The sequence below is a fragment of the Eretmochelys imbricata genome, chromosome 21 (genome assembly GCF_965152235.1).
Source record: "Eretmochelys imbricata isolate rEreImb1 chromosome 21, rEreImb1.hap1, whole genome shotgun sequence".
Lineage (NCBI taxonomy): Eukaryota > Metazoa > Chordata > Testudines > Cheloniidae > Eretmochelys > Eretmochelys imbricata.
This window is the reverse complement of record NC_135592.1, coordinates 12,657,172-12,677,956: the sequence shown is the minus strand read 5'-3', so window position 1 is coordinate 12,677,956 and position 20,785 is coordinate 12,657,172. Positions and strand designations below refer to the sequence as shown.

The following is a 20,785-nucleotide window of genomic DNA, read 5'->3' as shown; positions in this document are numbered from 1 at the left end:
ACATGCATAGGTGTTTGCAGGATCCTCACCATACTCCTGTGAGATGGGTTTTACTAGCCCCATATTACACATGGGGAAACTGAGTCTTGCCCAGGGTCACATGGAGTCTGTGGCAGAGCCAGGAACTGAACCCAGCAATGCTGACTTTCAGAGTCTTTCCTTTAACCACTAGGCCACGTACCCTCTCCTAAAGGTGGAACAGTGTCCTGGAGAGCAACAAAGATGATCAGAGGTTTAGAAAACATGACCTGTGAGGAAAGGTTGAAAGAACTGGGCACGTAGAGAAGAGGAAGTGGGGGGAGAACCTGGTAGCCTTCAAGTATTTAAAGGGTTCTTGTAAAGAGGACCGTGATAAATTGTTCTCAATTTCCACCAAGGGTAGGACAAGCAAAATACACCAATTCCTTCAGTAAGGGAGATTGGGAAAAGCTTTCTAATGATTTCTATGAGGATACTTCAGCACTGAACCGGTTACCTAGGGAGGTGGTGGAATCTCCACCACTGGTGGCTGTTTAAAAACCAGTTAAACACCTGTCTGGGTTTACTTGGTCCTGCATCAGGGCAGGGGGCTGAACTACATGACCTCTTGAGGTCCCTTCCAGCCCTACATTTCTATGATCCTGTAATTATGTAGTGCCTAATCTTAATGCTACTGAAATCCAGGGCAAGGATCCCATTGATTTCACCTTATTTTGTACACTGACTTTTAGTTTAAAAACACGGATAGACCCTCTGGAGTGGAGATGTTGGCAGGGGCAGCAAATGGTCATTGCCTCTCCTGTACCTGTTCTCAGTTTACTCAGCAAAGTCTGCAGATTGGTCAGTCTCTCACCATCCAGTCACCACCAATAAATGGAGAGAAGCAAGACAATCATTGGTTTTTATTCCCTAAATAAGAAATCTAAAAATATAAATGGCTATTGTCAGATTAAGTCCTCTTAAAAACCGCACACACCTGTGTTACTAATCCCACCTGAGATTATTAAAAAGGAATGAACTTGTAAAACCTAAATTGGCTTTTGCTGTTTGTTTAGGTTCTGCATATGACTCATCTTGGACACTGGGATCAGATTAGTCAATTTCACTTCCAGGCTCTTAAGGCAGAGTTGCAGTGTCTCAGTCACAAAGACTGCAGGGTAATGTTGGAGTTAATTGCATGGACGTCTAACATGAGAACATGCTTCTGAAGAATGCATGCATCTGAAGAAGTGGGTATTCACCCACGAAAGCTTATGCTCCAATACGTCTGTTAGTCTACAAGATGCCACAGGATTCTTTGCTGCTTTTACGGATCCAGACTAACACTGCTACCTCTCTGATACTTGATAACATGAGAACATCTCTCTTGCTGCCAAACTGTGTAAAAACACTTTGGGCCAAATGCTCAGGTAGCATAAATCAGCATCAGGCCACTGGACCTATGGCAATTAATTTACAGCAGGTGAGGATCTGGTCCATTATTTTAAGAGAAACAACAAACCAAAAACTCAGATTCCAATCCCCCAACATTTGGGAAGTTCTGGTCCAAATCTGAAATTTATGGCTGGCCCACTTCTTTAATGTGCCAGATCAAAACCCCAGTTCCAAATACCCCCTCAGCTTTTGCAGCATGTGGTTCTGAATCCTCCTGCAGTTATCAAGCCTGATTCTTCTCACTTATGTCAGTGAAACAGCTAGCCGATCTGTAATTCTCAAGTGTTTCTATTCATTCCTGTATTGTCACATTGTTTCATGGCCTGCTAATAATGTAGTATTAATAGAGTGAAATTAATTAAATATGCAGCTTAACGAACCCCTTCAGTCTACACAAATCTTCACTTGAGCCCTGAGTCGGCAAGGTATGCCCGTCCAACTTTAAGCATGTGAGAAGCTTTAGTGAAGTCAATGGGACTATCGCACGCTTAAAGTTAGATATGCATGCCAGTCTGTTGCCGCATCAGGGACAAAGATCTTGATTCAGGCAAGCACTTAAGATCATCCCTATTAATGAAAGCACTCAAGCGTTTGCTTATAGTGCTTTGCTGAACAAGGAGGTTCTGTTGATTTGAGGGCCCTCAAGAAACCGAGCCATTTTGAAACTCAAAGAATGAGCATTGTCCATAAGGTACCAGATTTGATCATTTAAAAATAAAACAAAGAGTACCTATGAAGAGAACAACCAAGCCAAAGGCCAGCCCACAGATTGATCTCAGGTTACACAGGCCTGGAGAACCATTTCTGTGCATGACCCTTGCTGCTAATGGTCCCTGGATGGCGTAGTCTTTGACTAGAATATGTATTGAAGCCCTTAACTTGCAGCCCAGTCAGAAAAAGTTGGCCTCTTGTGTCGGGGCACAAGGCATCCTGATTTCTTCAGTGGCATCAAAACTTGTCTATAGCACAGCATGGTCCCACATTAGACCCATGCTGCAGACTTCCTAGGGTGAGACCTCCAGCGTGTCCTCCTTAAAATCCAGTCCTTCCTGCTCTTCACGCTCCAGCTGCTCTAGTTTGTTTGATTTGTCATGTAGTATCTCTCCGTGACTCTTCAGAAATCTGGAATAAAAAACACTTTTTGGAATTGACATCACTGGATGGGGGGCAGCCAAAATTCCCAATGAGCTCGAGGGGCCTGATCCAGAGCCCACTGAAGTCAATGGGAGTCTTTGTGGTGAATTCAGTGGGCTCTGGATCAGACCCTTGGAGATCAGGGCATGGAGAAGCTCTCAGAAGATGCTGGGCACCTTACCTGGTGCCTGATTCTGCAAGATGCTCATTGCCCTCATCTCTTCACCAGGAGTTGAGGGAGCTCAGCCTCTGGCAGGATTGGGCCATGAGACTAGTCTAGGAATCAAAATCAGAACCTCTGAGCCCAGCCCTTCAACTTCCTGTGTTTTGGGCAAAACAGGACCTAGATTTTTGGCTTTGCAGAAAAAAGCTCACAGCTGAAGCTTTGCGAAACCAAAACCACCCCCTTTGTTTAACTCAAGCTGAAGGCCAACTTCTGCTCTTGGAAACATGTGGGCAGCTTTAGTGGGAACTGGGTGTGCATAAGGGTGGAAGTCAGGCTTTGGCCAGGTTCTGATTTCAGTTAACAGCAGTGTCAGTCTAGAGCAATCCCATTTACTCCAGAGTAATTACACTGATGCCTGTCCAGTGCAACTGAGATGAGAATTTGGCTCTAACGTTTTTGGGGAAGCTTTAGACCTAATGCACTGAGCACTGCTTCGTCTCTCAGAATGAAGGCAGCTAAGCCATTTTCCCATTCACTGGTAACATCTCTCTTTACAGGGTCATTTTAGCTGTCTGACTTATGTCCCCTAAATCGGTGGTTCTCAACCAGGGGTCTGGGGCCCCATGGGGGACCGCAAGGAGGTTTCAGAGGGTCCACCAAGCAGGGCCAGCCTTAGACTTACTAGGGCTCAGGGTAGAAAGCCAAACCCCCACTACATGGGGCTGAAGCCAAAGCCTCAGGAATGTAACTTTTGCAGGCCGCGTGGGGCCCTGGGCAGTTGCCCTGCTTGCTACCCCCTAAGGCTGGTCCTGGCTCTTATCTGCAGAAAACCAGTCATGGCACTGGTGGGCCTTGGAGTTTTTATAGCATGTTGGGGAGGGAAGGGGGGGCTCAGAAAGAAAAAGCTTGAACCCCCCGACCTAAATAACAGCTTCTGTCCCGGTTCCTTTTTGATGATGTTGAGTTTGTAGTAATGTCTTAAAGCTCTCGACATCTTCTCATAAGTCATGTTCACCCGGTTCTGTAAGAATAAAAGGCATTTCAGTGCAAAGCACCCCAGAGGATCAGGCTCTAAAAGGAGGTGAGGCACTTCCCCTTTAAAATGGAGACAGGTAAGACCTGGTACTTGACAGTTAAGGAATGACCAACTTCTTCTCAGCCAGACTTGCCTTATGATTTCCCCAGAGCCTGGCAAGACCATTAGGATCAACAACCCGGAAAATCTTGGCTTCTTTATCTTCCCATTTGATGTATGGCTCGTACCGGCTGTCAGAGAGGAGCTGATAGACATAATCCCAGAGTAACCTGCAGTCTGTGTTAGCAGAGAAGAAAACATTGACCGTTTTAAGCTAGGAAGTGTCCACACAATCTAAAGCCAATCAGCAGACTGTGTTTATTAATAATACCCCCCTCTTATATAGTCCTTTTTTAATAATCTCAAAGCATTTGACAAAGGTGGTAGTTCTTATAATCCACATTTTACAGATAGGGAAACTGAGGCACAGACTCATTGCTCTGGAACTCAGAAGCATGGGACAAGCCTCCCCAGCCAGGGAGACTGTATAACCCCCACACGCTGTGTAGCACTCTGTCCCTTTCCAGTGGTGGCTGTGTCACGTACAGAGCTTGAACCTGCTAACTTGGCTAACAGAACTGGTTCTTTTAATGCTGGCAGTAAAGGCTCATGGTCTTAAAACCAGAGGTTCTGGCACTGGATAAATACGGCTGTCACTTCTGGTCTCCGAGTAGGGCAGCATGAGGCAAATGAGCCCCACACACTGATCTCTCCAAGAGATCCTTCTTTTGTTTTTGTCTTTAGTATGACAAAGGTTTTTAGACTGAATGTCATGCTCTGTGCGCAAGGACACCTAACAGGACCTGTCTCTAACTGTATACGGTAATGGCGATAGCCTCAAGTCGTCCTGGCAGCTCTAATTTGGCTGCTCTCACTGGACACCAAGGCATATTTTGCAGATGTTCAACGGTAGACAAAGATGCTTCAGGACCAGACGCGCCACTGAGTTTGGAAGCATAGACCTAGATTTCCCAGTGAAACCTCTTGTGTGTCCCTTGTTGGGTGGAAACTTGTTTACATCTCCAGGAGTTTCATTTTTCAGGCAGTGTGGCTTTCACTGCCTGAGGGCCAGTCTGACCTGTCTGACACTGGCATGAGGCTTTAAAAATTAATACTCACCTGCAATTTTTCCATCGACTGGGGCTGGCGATGTATTGGGAAAAGAACAGATGATCTCTGCCCTGTAGCTGACTTCTGGGCTGTGATGAGAGAGGTTAAGTGGCTCCACTCTACGGGAAGCTTTGTTAGGAGACTTGGGCTGTCCTACATGGCTCAGGCAGCTCGTTGACAATGAAGGGACCGCAGCTGGGGAAACTTCTAACTCACAGTTCACACCTGCAAGGAAATCCAGTGCATCCTTGTTACAGTATTTCCAGGAAGACCCTATGAGAACAATTTACCAGTATGACACAGAGCACAGACTGGCTAGGATGGACTCTGGCCAAAGTCCATGCCCCGTGTCTGCTCCAGGTGGATGATGGACAAGGTTCTCCTGTCACTGATGCTAGTGTAATGCTGATATCACTGCATGCAAGTGGAGAATGGAGTCTATTGGGACATCCTAAGGGAGGGGAACTGTTGCAGAAGGAAGCAGCAGGGAATTGAAAGGGCATTGAGGTGGTGGTAGGGAGCCACTGGCTAGGAGGAGGGTAGATAGTGAGTCAGCGGAGGAAGCCAGGAAGGGAAGGTGAAGAATGTCCGATCAGGCTAGGACAAAACTTCACATAAGGCATCTAAAAGCTGGGCTTCCAAAACCTGAGGCAATTCAGAATTAGAGGCCATGGCTGAAACTGTCACCCCCCAGTGACTTGCTGAAGACTGCAGTCTGTCAGAGCTGGGATTAGAACTGGGGACTCCCTAGCCCCACTCCTGTGCTCAGCCCACTAGGCCTTGCCTCCCTCAGACAGAAATGTAAAAAAGAGCGCTGACAGGCTTGTTTCCTTAACTAACCCCACCCCCACCTCCCACACCCGCTGAAGGCTCCTAAAGAGACACGGTACCTTCCGGATGGCTCTGGATCTGCATGTGTTTTGCCTCCCTAAAGGGTGAATTAAATAAAGGGCTGCACACCAGGGCTCTTCTCTGGGTCTTAATGTACTGGAGTAACTCATACAAAACATCACCTGTGGGGAAAGGAAAGACAATTGGGTGCATCTGGATTAGTAGAGTCTGAAATGTGTTTAATCACAGCAGTCTGCCTGGGCCAGGGGTACCCTGCACAGTGAAACGGACATGGAAAGCTAACACACATCCTCCGCTGTCATGTGATCTCTAACTGCTGCCCAGTCCATCATGGTTTGCAGGACTCTTGTGAAAGTGTCTTGTAGATAAGGCACTAGACTGGGACTCAGATTCCATAAATGCATAGATTTTTAAGGCCAGAAGGGGCTACTAGCACATCATGTTACACAGGAGGTCAAACAAAGGGCACAGAATTTCACCATAGTCTCAGATCTTCTAGGCAGTATCCTTGGACAAGTCACCTGCTGACTCTCTGCCTTAGTTCCCCATCTGCAAAATGGGGCTGGTGCCTTTGTCAGTCCTGTTTCATTACACTGTAATCTCTTTGGGGCAGGGACCGTCTCTTACTATGTGCAGGTACAATGCACTAGGCACACCGGCTCTGAGCTGGGTGTGAGCCTTTGCTGCTACCGTAAGGCCAATAATTATGGAGGCTTCTCCATGTGCAGTAGCAGAATTCAAGCAGTCTGCCACCTGTTCCCTCCATGCTTGTGTGTTTCTTGCCAGGAGTATCCCATGCTTACATAGCACCTTGCACCCCAAAGGACCTCAAACTTTTAACGGACAAATTCCAAAGGGTCACTTCCCCCTCCACTGAAACTGCAGGGAACCAGGGGTGAAAGTAAGTCCAATGACTTACCAGTATGCTGGGGCCAGCTCTGGCCCCTGGAAGGGGCAGGGCTGAGGGGGTCAGAGCCAGCCCCAGCCCACCCTGTAAGGTAAGTGCCCCCCCCTCCTCCTCTTCCTAATACCTAACAGGCATTAAATTATTCGCCGCTGGAGCCCTGGAGTAGCGGCGGCAGGGCTCCGGCGGCTATTTAAAGACCCGGGGTGGTAGAAGCAGGGGAGCCCCGGGCCCTTTAAATAGCCGCCAGAGAGCCGCAGCCACTACCCCAGGGCTCCAGCAGCAGGGCTCTGGAGGCAATTTAAAGGGCCTGGGGCTCCAGCCACTGCTGGGAGCCCCAGGCCCTTTAAACTGCCCCCTGGGGAAGCCAGGCTGCCCCAGTACAGTGTGCCATACTGGGGTGTACCAGCTTACTTTCACCTCTGGGGTTGAACACAGCACCTGTTAACAGTGCATTACAACTTTACACAGCAGTTCAGTAAAGGAAGCTTACTATACCTAATTGAACCTTCAGGGGAACTATGTATGGCCTGAGTGATGCTGGCAGACCAGGTGCCAGCTCATGCAAAGTCCCCATTTCCCAACTAAACACTGACTGAGTTCAGCTGTGTATTTTTCTGACTCACCCGTGTGTTAGCATTATTTAAAATAGGTATTACATTATAAAAAAATGTGTTTATGGAATGCTTGTGAGTTGCTGCATGCATTCATTTCACTTATAACCTCTGTATCCCATAGGGTAAGGTGGTAATCAAGCATTTGTATTGTACATCTCTGTAAATCAGACTGGAGAGGGACATTAACTAGTGTAAAATGCTGGTCTCCAACAGATTATGTCCTGGTCCATAAGGGCAGGACTGTCCTGGTCCATAAGGGCAGGACTGTCCTGGTCCATAAGGGCAGGACTGTCCTGGTCCATAAGGGCAGGACTGTCCTGGTCCATAAGGGCAGGGTAGTGCTTTAATGTGGCTTGTGTGGCCATGGCGCAGCATTGGGAGAGAGCTCTCCCGGTGCGCTTAAAAAAACAAAACACAAAAACCAGGGGCGTAGCTACCAGCGCTGAAGCTTGCTGCACTCAGGGGGGTGTTTTTCCCACCCCGAGTGAGAAAGTTGCTGTAAAGCGTCAGTGCAGACAAGCCCTAAGGAAGGCCCAGCAACGCCAGATGAACTAGAGTGGAACATTAAAGAGGACAAAAGACTTTGTTTACTCTTCCCCTGCCCGCCCCCATGAAGATGAGTCATGCACGTGAATTCCTCCCTCAGCTGAGTTTGCAGCTCAGAGCACAAGGGAGGAGGAAAGAAAAACCCCTAACTAGGAGGAAATGATTTCTATGCTGCTTGAACACTGTATAAGGGGCAACATTTTCCAGACCTAAACAAGAGCCTTAAAGGACACATTGAGCTTGCTTATTATAGAAGCTTCTATTACCTTTAGGATCTTAAGATTGGAACTCATTTGTGTGTATGTTCACCTGCTTAACCTTGTAAATAACTCTTGCTTCCTTTTCCTAGTTAAAAGAAAAGGAGTACTTGTGGCACCTTAGAGACTAACCAATTTATTTGAGCATGAGCTTTCGTGAGCTACAGCTCACTTCATCAGATGCATACCGTGGAAACTGCAGCAGACTTTATATATACACAGAGAATATGAAACAATACCTCCTCCCACCCCACTGTCCTGCTAGTAATAGCTTATCTAAAGTAATCTTCAGGTTAGGCCTAACCTGAAGATTACTTTAGATAAGCTATTACCAGCAGGACAGTGGGGTGGGAGGAGGTATTGTTTCATATTCTCTGTGTATATATAAAGTCTGCTGCAGTTTCCACGGTATGCATCTGATGAAGTGAGCTGTAGCTCACGAAAGCTCATGCTCAAATAAATTGGTTAGTCTCTAAGGTGCCACAAGTACTCCTTTTCTTTTTGCGAATACAGACTAACACGGCTGTTACTCTGAAACTTTTCCTAGTTAATAAGTCTTTAGATAGTTTATTCTAGGACTGGGTGCAAGCATGGTCTTTGCTGTGAGTTCTGAAGTGCCATTGACCTGGGGAAAGTGGCTGGATCTCTACTGTACTCCATGCTAAAGGAACCACTTAACATTACAATAAATCCAAACAAAACCCCTGAGAGAAAATACAGTAGAGATCCAGCCGCTTAGTAATCTGAATACTGCTGCGATCCTTGCTGTAAGGAATCATCTATTGCAAAGGTATGCCTACCTGGGTGGCAAAAGAAGATGGGCAAAACCAAGGGGACTGTCTGTCAGTCCATGTTGAGGCTGTTCTAGCACATGGGGTGTTTACACTTGACTGGCTGGTGAAATCTAACTCTCGAATTCAAAACCGGGTTGGGGGGCCTGGTTCTTAACAGTCTGCCCTTGGTACTCCTGCTCTTAAGCCACTGCAGGACAGCTTGACAGTGTGTGAGAACATAAGGCAGGGTTCAAAACAGGACTGGACATTCGTATGAATGAGAACATCCGGAGTTATTTTAGATAGCATGAGGGTATATATCTCTCTTACGTCAGGGCATATGCCAATCTCTACAGATGGCTCAGGAAGAAACCTTCTCCATAGGCAGGTTCCCCACTGCAATGTTCTTGCACCTGTCTCTGAAGCATTCCATATGGGACGCTGCCAGAGGCAGAAAACTGGACTATATAGACCACTGGTCTAATCTAATTTGGCAATTCCTGTAACCCTGCCTAGTTATACCCTAGATAGATGGGTGAGGAAGGCATGGTAGGGATGCTCCCCCCCTCCCACCCCTTTCCTCAGGGCATCCAAAAAAGACCGGGCAGGATTTTGATACTTTGTTACTGTCCTTACCTGCATTCCCAAGAGGCCCCAAATAGAGATGGGTGCCATGGTACTAGGTGCTGTACAGACATTGTGAGATTATCCCTCCCCTGAAGGCTTGACGGTCTCATCAGACAACAGGTGAGTGGGGAAATGACTTGCCCTGGGTCACGCAGCAGGTCAGTGGCAGAGGGGTGAACTGAAGCGAGGTTTTTCCGGAATCCCAACCCAGTGCCCTATCCTGTGGACTGCATTGTACAGCAGCGTCATTACAAAATACTATTGTTTCCTCTGACCTGAACTAGGAGCCCTGTATCTGAAATCCTCCTTGGTGAGAATGCAAAGGGCTTTTCCGTTCAGTTCAAACTTGTTTTCATCCGTTTGCCGGAGTGAATATTCTTTCTCGGCCCATCTTAGCCAGTGAATCACATCGTCCTTGCTCCACAGTGAGGGCTGGATTCCTGAAACCAAGCCAGAACAATCTCTGAAATAAAGCCCCAGTCTAAAACAGGGGTGGGATGGGACACTGGTCTTGTTCAGCATCAAACTTCCATTCTAAAGGAACCACTTTCTGATTACAATAAATCAGAACAAAACCCCTGAGAAAGAGAATACAATACAGATGAGGTTGACGTGTAAAGTTTGGCTCTGGTATCATCCACTTACTCCGAACATCACTGGCTGGGATTCTCAGAGGACTAGAGTTATGTGTACAGTTATAACAGGAGTTGTGTGCCTAATTCTTAGGCCTGTTTGAAACTCCCAGCCTCTGAGCATAACTAGTACCATCTCATCCCAAAGCACTCGACAGCTATTACTGCATCCTCACACCCCAGTGAGAGCAGGGACTGGCATTAGCCCAACTTATTTACATGACCATTGAACCTATAGCTCCAGCTGAGATCCTGGTCCCATTATGCTAGGTTCTGTACAGACTGTAAGAAAGGGTGCCTACCTCAGAGTTCATGTCACCCTCTGGTCAGTGTTACTCCCCTTTGTCCCCATACTCAGGCATGTAAAAGGTAACATGGAGTTTGCAAGCCTGGATCCTGGGGAGGTCCAAGATGTAGGGGTGTGAGGAAGGAAATCAAGGCAGCAGGAACTGACTTACGAGTCCCATTTCTTGGGAAAAGCCACTTCACTGTTCTTGCCTCAGTTTTCCCATTTGTGAAATGAAGATGACTTAACCACTTCTAAGGTAATTAATGTTTGTGAAACCAACATGAGCACAGTGTGTACTATTCCCCCTTCTGGTGACTGGTCAGCTGGAGCATAACCACCTACTAGTGCTATTTGTTAATGGAGTTACTCCTTTAGCTCCAGTGGTAGAGGTCTTCAGTACAGTAATGAAGATCCAGAAGTCAAATTAGGCTAGTGGGCTGTTGCTTTTGCACCGTGCTTTATAAAATACCTCCTCAGTAACGTTAATTTGTAGGCCATTAAACAAGGCACCATCTACTCACTGAGCCTGCCTGGTAATTTGAAGATTTCGCCTTCACTGATTGGCTGCGAGAAGGCTGCACACCTGGACTGTGATGGCAGTGGTAAGGAAGCTGCTGTTACAGGGCTCCCAGAAGAACTGACGGTCACTTCACCCTGGGGGAGAGAGGTTAACACATCAACTGAAAAAGAACAGCCGCAGCTGTAAGTACGCCACTGCTGTGTCCAAGCATGGGGCTGTTTGTTTAAGCAGTCTCAGACAGTAGCATTATTCTGTTTAATGCAGGTATCCTCAAAAGCTCAGCAAATTTGAGTCTGGTTGGTAGGTGAGGGGACACCATCAGGGAAAATCCACTGCAGGAACCAGTGCTGATTCAGTTTAGGGTACTCTCCTCTGAGTCAGGCCTGAATCAGTGCTGTGTTCCTGGAAGTGCCATCTTACATCCAAGAACACACAGCAGAAGTGCTAACTGTCTGGTGGTCAGATTCCCTCTCGCTTGCTGCAAGGGCAACCTAGGGAAGGACTTTTAACCCTGATGTACTGACCAAAAGTCACTTGGGCAATTGCACCCTTTCCCTAACTTCTCCCTAAACTTTAACATTGGCTCTCTAATTCTTCTCAAGCACACCATGCTCACACTCCAGAGATGGAGAAATTGATCTGTGGGATGAAAGGAGCTATATCTTTGTGCCTACATCCAGGAAAGATGGTCTCGTGGATAGGGTGCCGGCCCAAATTCAATTCCTAGCCCCACAGCAGGCAGCTTGAGAGATTTTAAGCAGGTCACTTAATCTACCTTGTGCCTCAAAAAAACCCAGAGCTAGTATTTCCCTACCACACTGGGGTGTTTGAAGATTAATTGTGTTAGTGACACTGAGATGCTCAGGATACCACGGTGATGGCAGCCATATATTTGTATTCCCTCTACCTCCCTCATCGACTTCAACATAAATGGCAGCTCCTATCCTTCTATGGCCCCAATTACCATAGTGTTCAAGCACCTCACATTCTTTAATGGGTTTATCCTTCCAACATCCACTGAGGTAGGGCTACCCCCACTTAGATGGGGGAACTCACACACTGCCAGACTAAGGCCCAGATCCTCAAAAGTGGCACCAACTCCCACTGACTGACTTTCCCCAAGGTCCCACAGGGGGGCTGTGGCAGAGCCTGGAATTAAACCCTATTCTCCACAAATCCAGATTAACACCATCACTCCAAGACCATCCATCTGCTATTGGAGTGCCCTCTATATTCACTGGGAATTGATTATATGGGGTATACACACCCGATTCTAATGAATAATCCTTGTTCAGTGCTGAAGGTGGAGGGGGGCATGCAGAAGGTCCCTGCCAGTTTGCTCTTGGGGGAAATATCACCCCAAACCCAGTCTGTCACTCATGTTAATCCAGAACATGTTTTATTAGCCTAGTGGATAGGGGCAAAGCTGTAGACCTGAGATCCTGATCTTTAGTAATGCTTTTGACAGTCTCACATGGCATCTTCATAAGCAAACTAGGGGAAATATCATCTAGATGAACTTATTTTAAAGTGGGTGCAAAACTGGTTGAAAGACCATACTCTAGATAGTGGTTTGCTGTCAAACTGGAGGGACCTGATAACTACTCTGTGGGGCACTGCAGGGGTCTGTCCTGGTCTACTGGTCATTAATTAATGACTTGGATAATGGAGTCTAGAGTGTGCATAAAATAATCTGCAGACGACACCGAGCTGGGAGGCGTTGCTGACCCTTTAGAGGAGAGGATTAGAGTTCAAAGCAATCTTGACAAACTGGGGAACCAGTCTGAAATCAACCATAGGAAATTCAAGTGCAAAGTACTCCACTTAGTAAGGGAAAATCAAATGCACAATCCCAAAATTGGGGATGACCAGCTAGGTTACAGGGGATCACAAATTGAATACAAGTCAAAAATGTGGTACAGTGACAATAAAGGCTGATACCCTTCTCAAGTGTGTTATGGCGTATGTAAGACAGTGGAGGTAATTGTCCTGCTCTGTTTGGCACTGGTGAGATCTCAGCTGGAATATTATGTCCAGTTCTGGGTGCCACACTTCAAGATGTGGACAAATTGGAGAGGGTCCAGAGGTTTAGGAAACTTGACCTATGAGAAAAGGTTACTGAGCATCTTTGGCCTTGAGAAAAGGAGGGGCAGAGGGGAACCTGATAACAGGTCTTCACCTATTTGAAGACTGTTAAGAGGACTGATCAATTGTTCTCCATGTCCATAGAAAGTAGCATGAGGAGTAATGGGCTTATTCTGCAGCAAGGTTAGGTTCTCTATTAGGGAACACTTTTTCTAACTATAAGGATAATTAAGCACTGGAATAGACTTCCAAGGGGGTTGTGGAATCCAGCACCTGTCAGGGATGTTCTAGGTATACCTGGTCCTGACTCAGCACAGGGGGCTGGATTACTTGACCTCAAGAGGTCCCTTCTAGCCCTACACTTCTATAATGCTATGTTAGCAAGAATCAGCAGTGTTCTGCATCCAATCCAATTTATATTGTGAAATGTGCAAGGAAGTAGTCTTCCCCCTCCCCCTCTGAATCCCAGTAATGTGGTTCTAACCAATCGCTGAGCTGACTTTACACTGGAAAAGATTTCACTCCCTGGGAACTTTACTACCCACCCTGCAAAAAGGTTTAGCCAAATTTTCTAAACCAGCCACTGATTCTGGGCACCTTAATTTCTGGGAGCCCAGCTTGGGCCTGATTGGTGGAGGTGCCGCACCCTTGCAGTTCCCAGTGGCTTCATTTGGAGTTGTGGGTGCTCAGCACCTCCAAAAATTAGGTGTGAAGACAATCAAATTGTGTAGCTCCAAATCAAGGCATACACTTTTCTCGCCTTTCCAAGCCACCAAGGAACATTCAGACTCTAAAGCAAAGATCCTCAGCCGCATACGGTTCCTTCACACAATCCGTATGCCTCACTCTAGTTGAGGCCAAAGATGTGAACCTGGTCTCAGCCAGAATGAATGGAGCATTCGTGGGAGGGGCTACTGGCAATGCGAATATTCTAATCTACATGTACAGGGCCATTCTCCTCTTGACCTGCTGCTTACCAACAGGGAAGAATTGGTAGGGGAAGTAGAAGTGGGTGGCAACCTTGGCAGCCGTGACCATGAGATGGTTGAGTTCAGGATCCTCAAAAAAGGAAGAAAGGAGAATAGCAAAATACGGACCCTGGACTTCAGAAAAGCAGATGTTGACTCCCTTAGGGAACTGGTGGGCAGGATCCCCTGGGAGGCAAATGAGCGGGAAAGGAGTCCAGGAAAGCTGGCTGTATTTTAAAGAAGCCTTATTGAGGGTGCAGGAACAAACCATCCCATTGTGCAGAAAGAATAGCAAAAATGGCAGGTGACCAGCTTGGCTTATCAGAGAAGACTCCAGTGAGCTTGAACACAAAAAGGAAGCTAGCTTACAAGAAGTCCAAACTTGGACAGATGACTAGGGAGGAGTATAACCAATATTGCTCCAGCATGCAGGGGTGTAATCAGGAAGGCCAAAACACAACTGGAATTGCAGCTAGCAAGGGATGTGAAGGGTAACAAGAAGGCTTTCTACAGGTATGTTAGCAACAAGAAAGTCAGGGAAAGTGTGGGACCCTTAATGAATGGGAGAGGCAACCTAATGACAGATGTGGAAAAAGCTGAAGTACTCAATGTTTTTTTTGCCTCCGTATTCGCAGACAAGTTCAGCTCCCACACTACTGTCCGGGGCAACACAGTATGGGAAGGAGGTGAGCAGCCCTCAGTGATGAAAGAACAGGTTAAGGACTATTTAGAAAAGCTGGACATGCACAAGTCCATGGGTCCAGATCTAATGCATCTGAGGGTGCTGAGGGAGTTGGCTGATATGACTGCAGAGCCATTGACCATTATCTCTGAAAACTTGTGTCAATCGAGGGAGGTCCCAGACAATTAGAAAAAGGCAAATATAGTGCCCATCTTTAAAAAAGGGAAGAAGGAGAACCCAGGGAACTATGGACAGATCAGCCTCACCTCAGTGCCTGGAAAAATTATGGAGCAGGTCCTCAAGGAAATGAAGCACTTGGAAGAGAGAACGGTGATCAGAAACAGTCAACATGGATTCACCAAGGGCAAGTCATGCCTGACCAACCTGATTGCCTTCTCTGATGAGATAACTGGCTCTGTGGATATGGGGGAAAGCAGTGAACGTGATATAACTTGATTTTAGCAAAGCTTTTGATACGGTCTTCCACAGTATTCTTGCCAACAAGTTAAAAAAGTACGGATTGGACGAATGGATTAGATGGTGGATAGAAAGCTCGCTAGATTGTGGGGCTCAGTGGGTAGTGATCAACTGCTCGATGTCTAGTTGGCAGCTGGTGTCAAGCAGAGTGCCCCAGGAGTCAGTCCTGGTGCTGGTTTTGTTCAACATGTTTGTTAATGATTTGGATGATGGGATGGATTGCATCATCAGCAAGTTTGCAGATAACACTAAGCTGGGGGGAGAAGTAGATATGCTGGAGGGTAGGGATAGGGTCCAGAGTAATCTAGGCAAATTGGAGGATTGGGCCAAAAGAAATCTGAGGTTCAGCAAGGACAAGTGTAAAGTCCTGCACTTAGGACAGAAGAATCCAATGCACCGCTACAGGCTGGGGACCAACCGGCTAAGCAGCAGTTCTGCAGAAAAGGACCTAGGGGTTCCAGTGGACAAGAAGCTGGATATGAGTCAGCAGTGTGCCCTTGTTGCCAAGAAAGCTAAGAGCATATTGGGCTACATTAGCAGGAGCATTGCCAGCAGATCGAGGGAAGTGATTATTCCCCTCCATTTGGCACTGGTGAGGCCACATCTGGAGTTCTGCATCCAGTTTTGGGCCCCCCACTACAGAAGGGATGTGGACAAATTAGAGACAGGCCAACAGAGGGCAACAAAAATGATCGGGGGCCTGAGCACATGACTTACGAGGAGAGGCTGAGGGAATTGGGCTTGTTTAGTCTTCAGAAGAGAGGGGGGATTTGATAGCAGCCTTCAACTACCTGAAGGGGGGGGTTCCAGTGAGGATGGAGTTCAGCTGTTCTCAGTGGTGGCAGATGACAGAACAAGGACTAATGGTCTCAAGTTGCAGTGGTCTAGGTTGGATATTCAAAGGTGGTGAAGCACTGGAATGGGTTGCCTAGGGAGGTGGTGGAATCTCCATCCTTAGAAGTTTTTAAGGCACAGTTTGACAAAGCCCTGGCTGGGATGATTTAGTGGGTAGTGTTCCTGCTTTGAGCAGGGGGTTGGACTAAATGACCTCCTGAGGTCTCTTCCAATCCTAATCTTCTATGATCTCTCCTGGTCTTCATAACATCCCAAGGTAGCCATGTCATTACATTTGAGCAACAATTTATAACTGCAGTAGGAGATGCACTATTTCCATTTATAGAGTGGTTGTGTATTATGAAACTAGGAAGTCTCCTACTTCATGTGGACAATGTCTTTAATGTCTAGTATTAACTGTGTCCAAACCAGGAAGAAAGCCTTCCGAAACTGGTTTAATGATTAGTTAGATCTTTCCAAAATCTCTGCACTTCTTCTTTCAGCAAGTCTAGTTAGCTTTATTAGCGGTAGTATTGTATCTGTTTGGGCTTTTTAAACTTAATTTACTAGGAAACAATCCAGCATGAACTTTTTAACACTTTTTACAGCAACATGAGGCATGTTTCAGATTCATTCTAAGCAACAGGCTACAGGAAAAATAAAAGTGAAAGAGGTTAGCAGGGTAAATTATGTGTTTCTCTTCTGGAAAGACACTTTCCAACTTTGGGTTTTTCTCTCCCCTAGCTCAACTATATTGCAGTTAGATTTACCCTTTAGAAAAGAAAAAAAAAATCCAGGTGGTCAAAATTCTGCCAGTTTGCAGGTATTCTTGGTAGACCAGAAAAGCAGCCTTAATTATTGTCCCATTTATTTTCTCCTTTTTAGAGTGTTTGAGGCTATTTCATTTCCTTAGTTCTCATGGGTTCTCTTCAGGGGAGGGGAGGGATCTATGGAGGCTTGCTGCAGACTTAAAAACTTCATAAAACTTACCTGGAAACAAAACCTAAATCCTAGAGTATTCCAGCAGCTCTAAGTTAAGGTGACCTCCTTTAAAGGTTAAAATTGTAAAATTATGCGGGAGGTATCAAAAAAAAAAATTAGTCTTCTCTGCAAAATGCTATTGTATGGGTCCACGCTCTATATACTGAAGCATGATCTAGCCCGCTTCGCCTCCTTCCCCTTATGAACTGTCCCGAAGGAAGGAAGGAAGGGGAATTCCAGTGTTCGTTAATTACAGGCTTACACAAAGCAAGGAGGATCAGAATGCTTCAAGGAGATCTGAAGCCTCACAAGCTTGCGAGTGTCTGGCGGGGGGGGAAGGGGCAGAGTGGGGGGGCTAGGAGAGCTTGGGGATTTGACGGGGGGGGAGCTATACTGAGGGGGCAGAGACCTATAGCGCGGGATGTGTGAGTGTATGAGGAAGGTTGCTGGAAGTGTTTGAAGGGGGGAAGATTGCTGGGCAGGGGGGTGAGTTTGCAGGGCTGTTTGAGGGGATGGGGTCGGGAAGGAAGCCGGGGAGGGTGCTTGGGGGGACAGAGGGGAGGAAGGCTGCAGGGTGGGGGGGGGGTGCAGTGGGAGGTGGGTGGCTGGTGCAGCAGCGATGTGGCTCAGCTCTTACCTGCATTCCAGGTGGAGGTGGAAGGTGCGGCTCCGGCCCCGGGGGGCTCCGCTCCCGCTGCTCCCTGAGCAGGCTCCCCCCCGCTCCCCCCCACGCCGCCAGCGGGGGAGCAGCGATCCCTTTCCCTCCGCCCCGGGCTGCCCGGTCCCCCGCCCGCGAGCGCAGACACAGCCGTGTGTGGCCGCGGCTCGGATCCTTCCGGGAAACGAAAACGAAACAAACCGGATCTGAGAGAACCAGGCGCTCAGCCCCGGGGCAACAGCGGCGCCCGGCCCCCCCTCCCCTCCCACCCCAGCATGCCGCCCTGGCCCCCGCCAGCCCTGCAAAGACCTGGGGGCGCCGCGCTGGGTGGAGGGCGGTGGGGTCAGGGCGGCGGGGCTTGTGCCAAACCCTGGCAGTCCCTAGCCCCGGCCCCTCTAGGCTTGGCAGTTCCTAGCCCTGGCACCCCTAATTGCTTGAGCCCCCCCACCTCTTTCATTACTCATTAAGCACGGCAGGGTGGGCACCAGCCAAGCTGCCCGGTGCCAGGGAACTGCCCTCCCAGGGCAAGAGGCAGCAGGCGCGTCTGGGCTGGAGGGTTTTGACAGCCGGAGGCAGGGGGGTGTTTTACAGCCCCCGTCACTCCCCTAACCCCATCCGTAAGTGGGTTGTAAATTTGTGGGGCAGGTGATGGCGACCACCTGCCAGGGTACATACAGGGTACCTTAATCATACCAGGAACGAGCCTTGCGTATCTTTCAGCACCCAGCCCAAATAGCCTCTGATAGCTTCCTGCAAAGTTTGCCTTTCCTACTGCAACGAGTTGGTGGTGGTGCTGCCCCCTACAGGATTAAAGCAGAAGTGCTTCATAGTGTCATAGTGCCTATACTGCTAACAGCTACCCAGGAGCCTCCTTTAGCATAAGTGGTAGGGGCTTGCAGGCTCTATTTTAGCAGCAGGGAATCTTAGTTCCCCTCAGCTAGCTCTGAAGGCCCCTGCTGTGCAGTATGGGGGTGCTCTGAAATCCTAGGTAATGAGGTTGGTTAGTTCCATGTGAAATTGAAAGGCAGTGAATCCTAGCTTCTTGAGGACCAGCTTTGATTTACAAAGGGGGTGTGTAAGTAACTGTCTCTACTGTTTATACAGCACCTAGTACAATGGGGTCCTGGTCCACACCTGAAGCTCCTAGGTGCCAAGATAATACAAACAAGAAATAGCTGGTTCGTGTGTGTCCTCCACTGTCTTCTACTGGATAGCATCAGAACTAGACAACTGTCGTAGACCCCCTGGGGCTAGAAGCTAATTGAGATTCCCCTTTCCTTCAGGTGGAAGGGGCTTATCACAAAATCCTCCAGACAGCAGAGAAAGAACTCTGACCTTTCTCTAGAAGTGCTGGCCCTTATCACTTCAGCTAAATGAGAAGGATCTGATTTCTAGTGACCGCTCTTGTGATGTTCCAAGTAGCCGTATTACACAGCTCAGTAACTACCATAAAGTCCAAGATGGGGGGGTCAGAATGTCTCTCAATGTCTAACATGCAATGAACAATGAATCTGTATAAGAGAATCTCCCTTTATTTACCAGGTTGAGAGAGTTCTGTGTTAATCTGGTCTGTTGATTGATTCCCTGAGCATCTCAACTTGCGTTTTCAAAGCACTGTACAACCATTTGTTGGGATTCCCTCAGACCTTTTTCACTCACCTTACCCAGAACTAGCTAAGCCAGCCCTCCATCATTAAGTGGTTAATCCTCATAAAACACTGTGAGGCAGGTAAATAATACTTATTACCCCCATTTGACAGAGGGGAAGATGAGGGTCACCATGTCCAGAAGTAGCCAGTTGTCTTTGGGTGCCTCTGTTTTTTGAGGTGCCCAACCTGAGACCTTGGGCCTCATTTTCAGAGATGCTAAGTACCTAAAATCCCCATTGACTTCTTCTTAATGTAGGGCTTTGGCACCCGAAATCAGGGGCCAGTCCTAAAACTTGTTGCCTAAATGAGTAGCCCAAAACCATACAGCCAGTGGGGAGGCGGGGGGGGAACTGGTATAATGGCAGAAGGCCTTGGCTTAACAATACTCTGTGGTAGGGGTCCTAGGAGGTAGTAAAAAGAGACGAGCAAATCTGAAACAGAAAGAGGGTCAACTTAAATGCGGTAAAAGGGAAGCTGATCTCAGTAGCAGATCCCCTTGGTGGGCATTGCAGCAGTTCTTCACAAGTAGATATAGATCTGAAGTGAGAGACACGAGGGGTGCCATTTGCTATAGGGCAAAGGGGGCAGGTGCCCCCAACCATGTTTTTCCCCCCCAGTGTCATAGGTCAATATGCTCCCTTTTTTGCTCCTCCTCCCCCTGACTTTGCAGGATATAATAAAATCACATATAACGTTAACACAACTTTGCCCCTCCCTATCTCTTCCTCTTCAAATTTTCCTGAAATTATGCCCCTGAAAGGCACAAGTCTTCACAGAAGGGGCATAGGTGGTGTGATTTTTTTTTTTAAACAATTGACTTATGGGTATGTGGCTGACAGCAGAAAAATCTTCCCTTGCTTCTTGTTTTTTGAATCCTCTTTCCTTTCTGTGACAGCCCACTAGCAGTGAGCATCTCCCCTTAAGTGGTTGCTATAAAAGCAGATCCTAATCTTCTTGTCTCGTAAATGGGCTCAACTTCTCCCCTGGGAAGGGGAAGACCATGAAGTTTTGGAGGGGACAGTGAGATTTTGGTGGATCCAATCCCAGTTAAATTTTAGCCTAACCCATTCAGAAATAAAGGCCTTGGCTACACTGCCACTTTACAGCACTGAAACTTTCTCACACAGGGGTGTGAAAAAACACACCCCTGAGCGATGCACGTTTCAGTGCTGTAAAGTGGCAGCGCACTAGCGCTGGGAGCTACACCCCTCATGGTGGTTTTTTTGTGTTTTTTAACAAGTTTTCTCCTAGTGCTGGAGCCGTGACTACACAGTGGCAATGCTTTAACGTTGGTAGTGAAGACGTACTCAGCCAGTGAGTCAGCTCCTTGCAGGCCAGTTTCTGTCTTCCTATTGCCAACACCTTCCCCGCAGGGCCCAGCACCTCCTTAGGGACAACTCCTCAAAGCCTGTGCCAAAAGATGATGTATGCAGGCATGACTACTGTTCTGTTGTGCTTCGACAACCCCCCCATCCCTTCTCTGGCTTTGACTAACGTGGCTTCAGCCAATGTGGGGTGACACACCCGAACCACATT

The 20,785-nt window shown here is 47.6% G+C and overlaps 1 protein-coding gene across 3 annotated transcripts; it reads right to left on the bottom strand.

The window, feature by feature from the left end:
- Nucleotides 1–866: 866 nt before the first annotated feature.
- Nucleotides 867–18,320, bottom strand: ETV7 (ETS variant transcription factor 7). 3 transcript variants are annotated; one of them, XM_077839307.1, is made up of 8 exons: nt 18,283–18,320; nt 10,917–11,049; nt 9,750–9,914; nt 5,789–5,911; nt 4,908–5,123; nt 3,883–4,025; nt 3,634–3,734; nt 867–2,535 (listed from the first exon to the last, which is right to left on the bottom strand). In XM_077839307.1, the coding sequence occupies exons 1-8, from the start codon at nt 18,289–18,291 to the stop codon at nt 2,418–2,420; spliced, it is 1,008 nt and encodes a 335-aa protein (XP_077695433.1). In that variant the 5' UTR covers nt 18,292–18,320; the 3' UTR covers nt 867–2,417. The 3 variants fall into 3 exon arrangements, with proteins under 3 accessions (XP_077695433.1, XP_077695434.1, XP_077695435.1); XM_077839308.1 differs by lacking the exon at nt 18,283–18,320 and adding an exon at nt 17,580–17,765; XM_077839309.1 differs by lacking the exon at nt 5,789–5,911.
- Nucleotides 18,321–20,785: the final 2,465 nt, after the last annotated feature.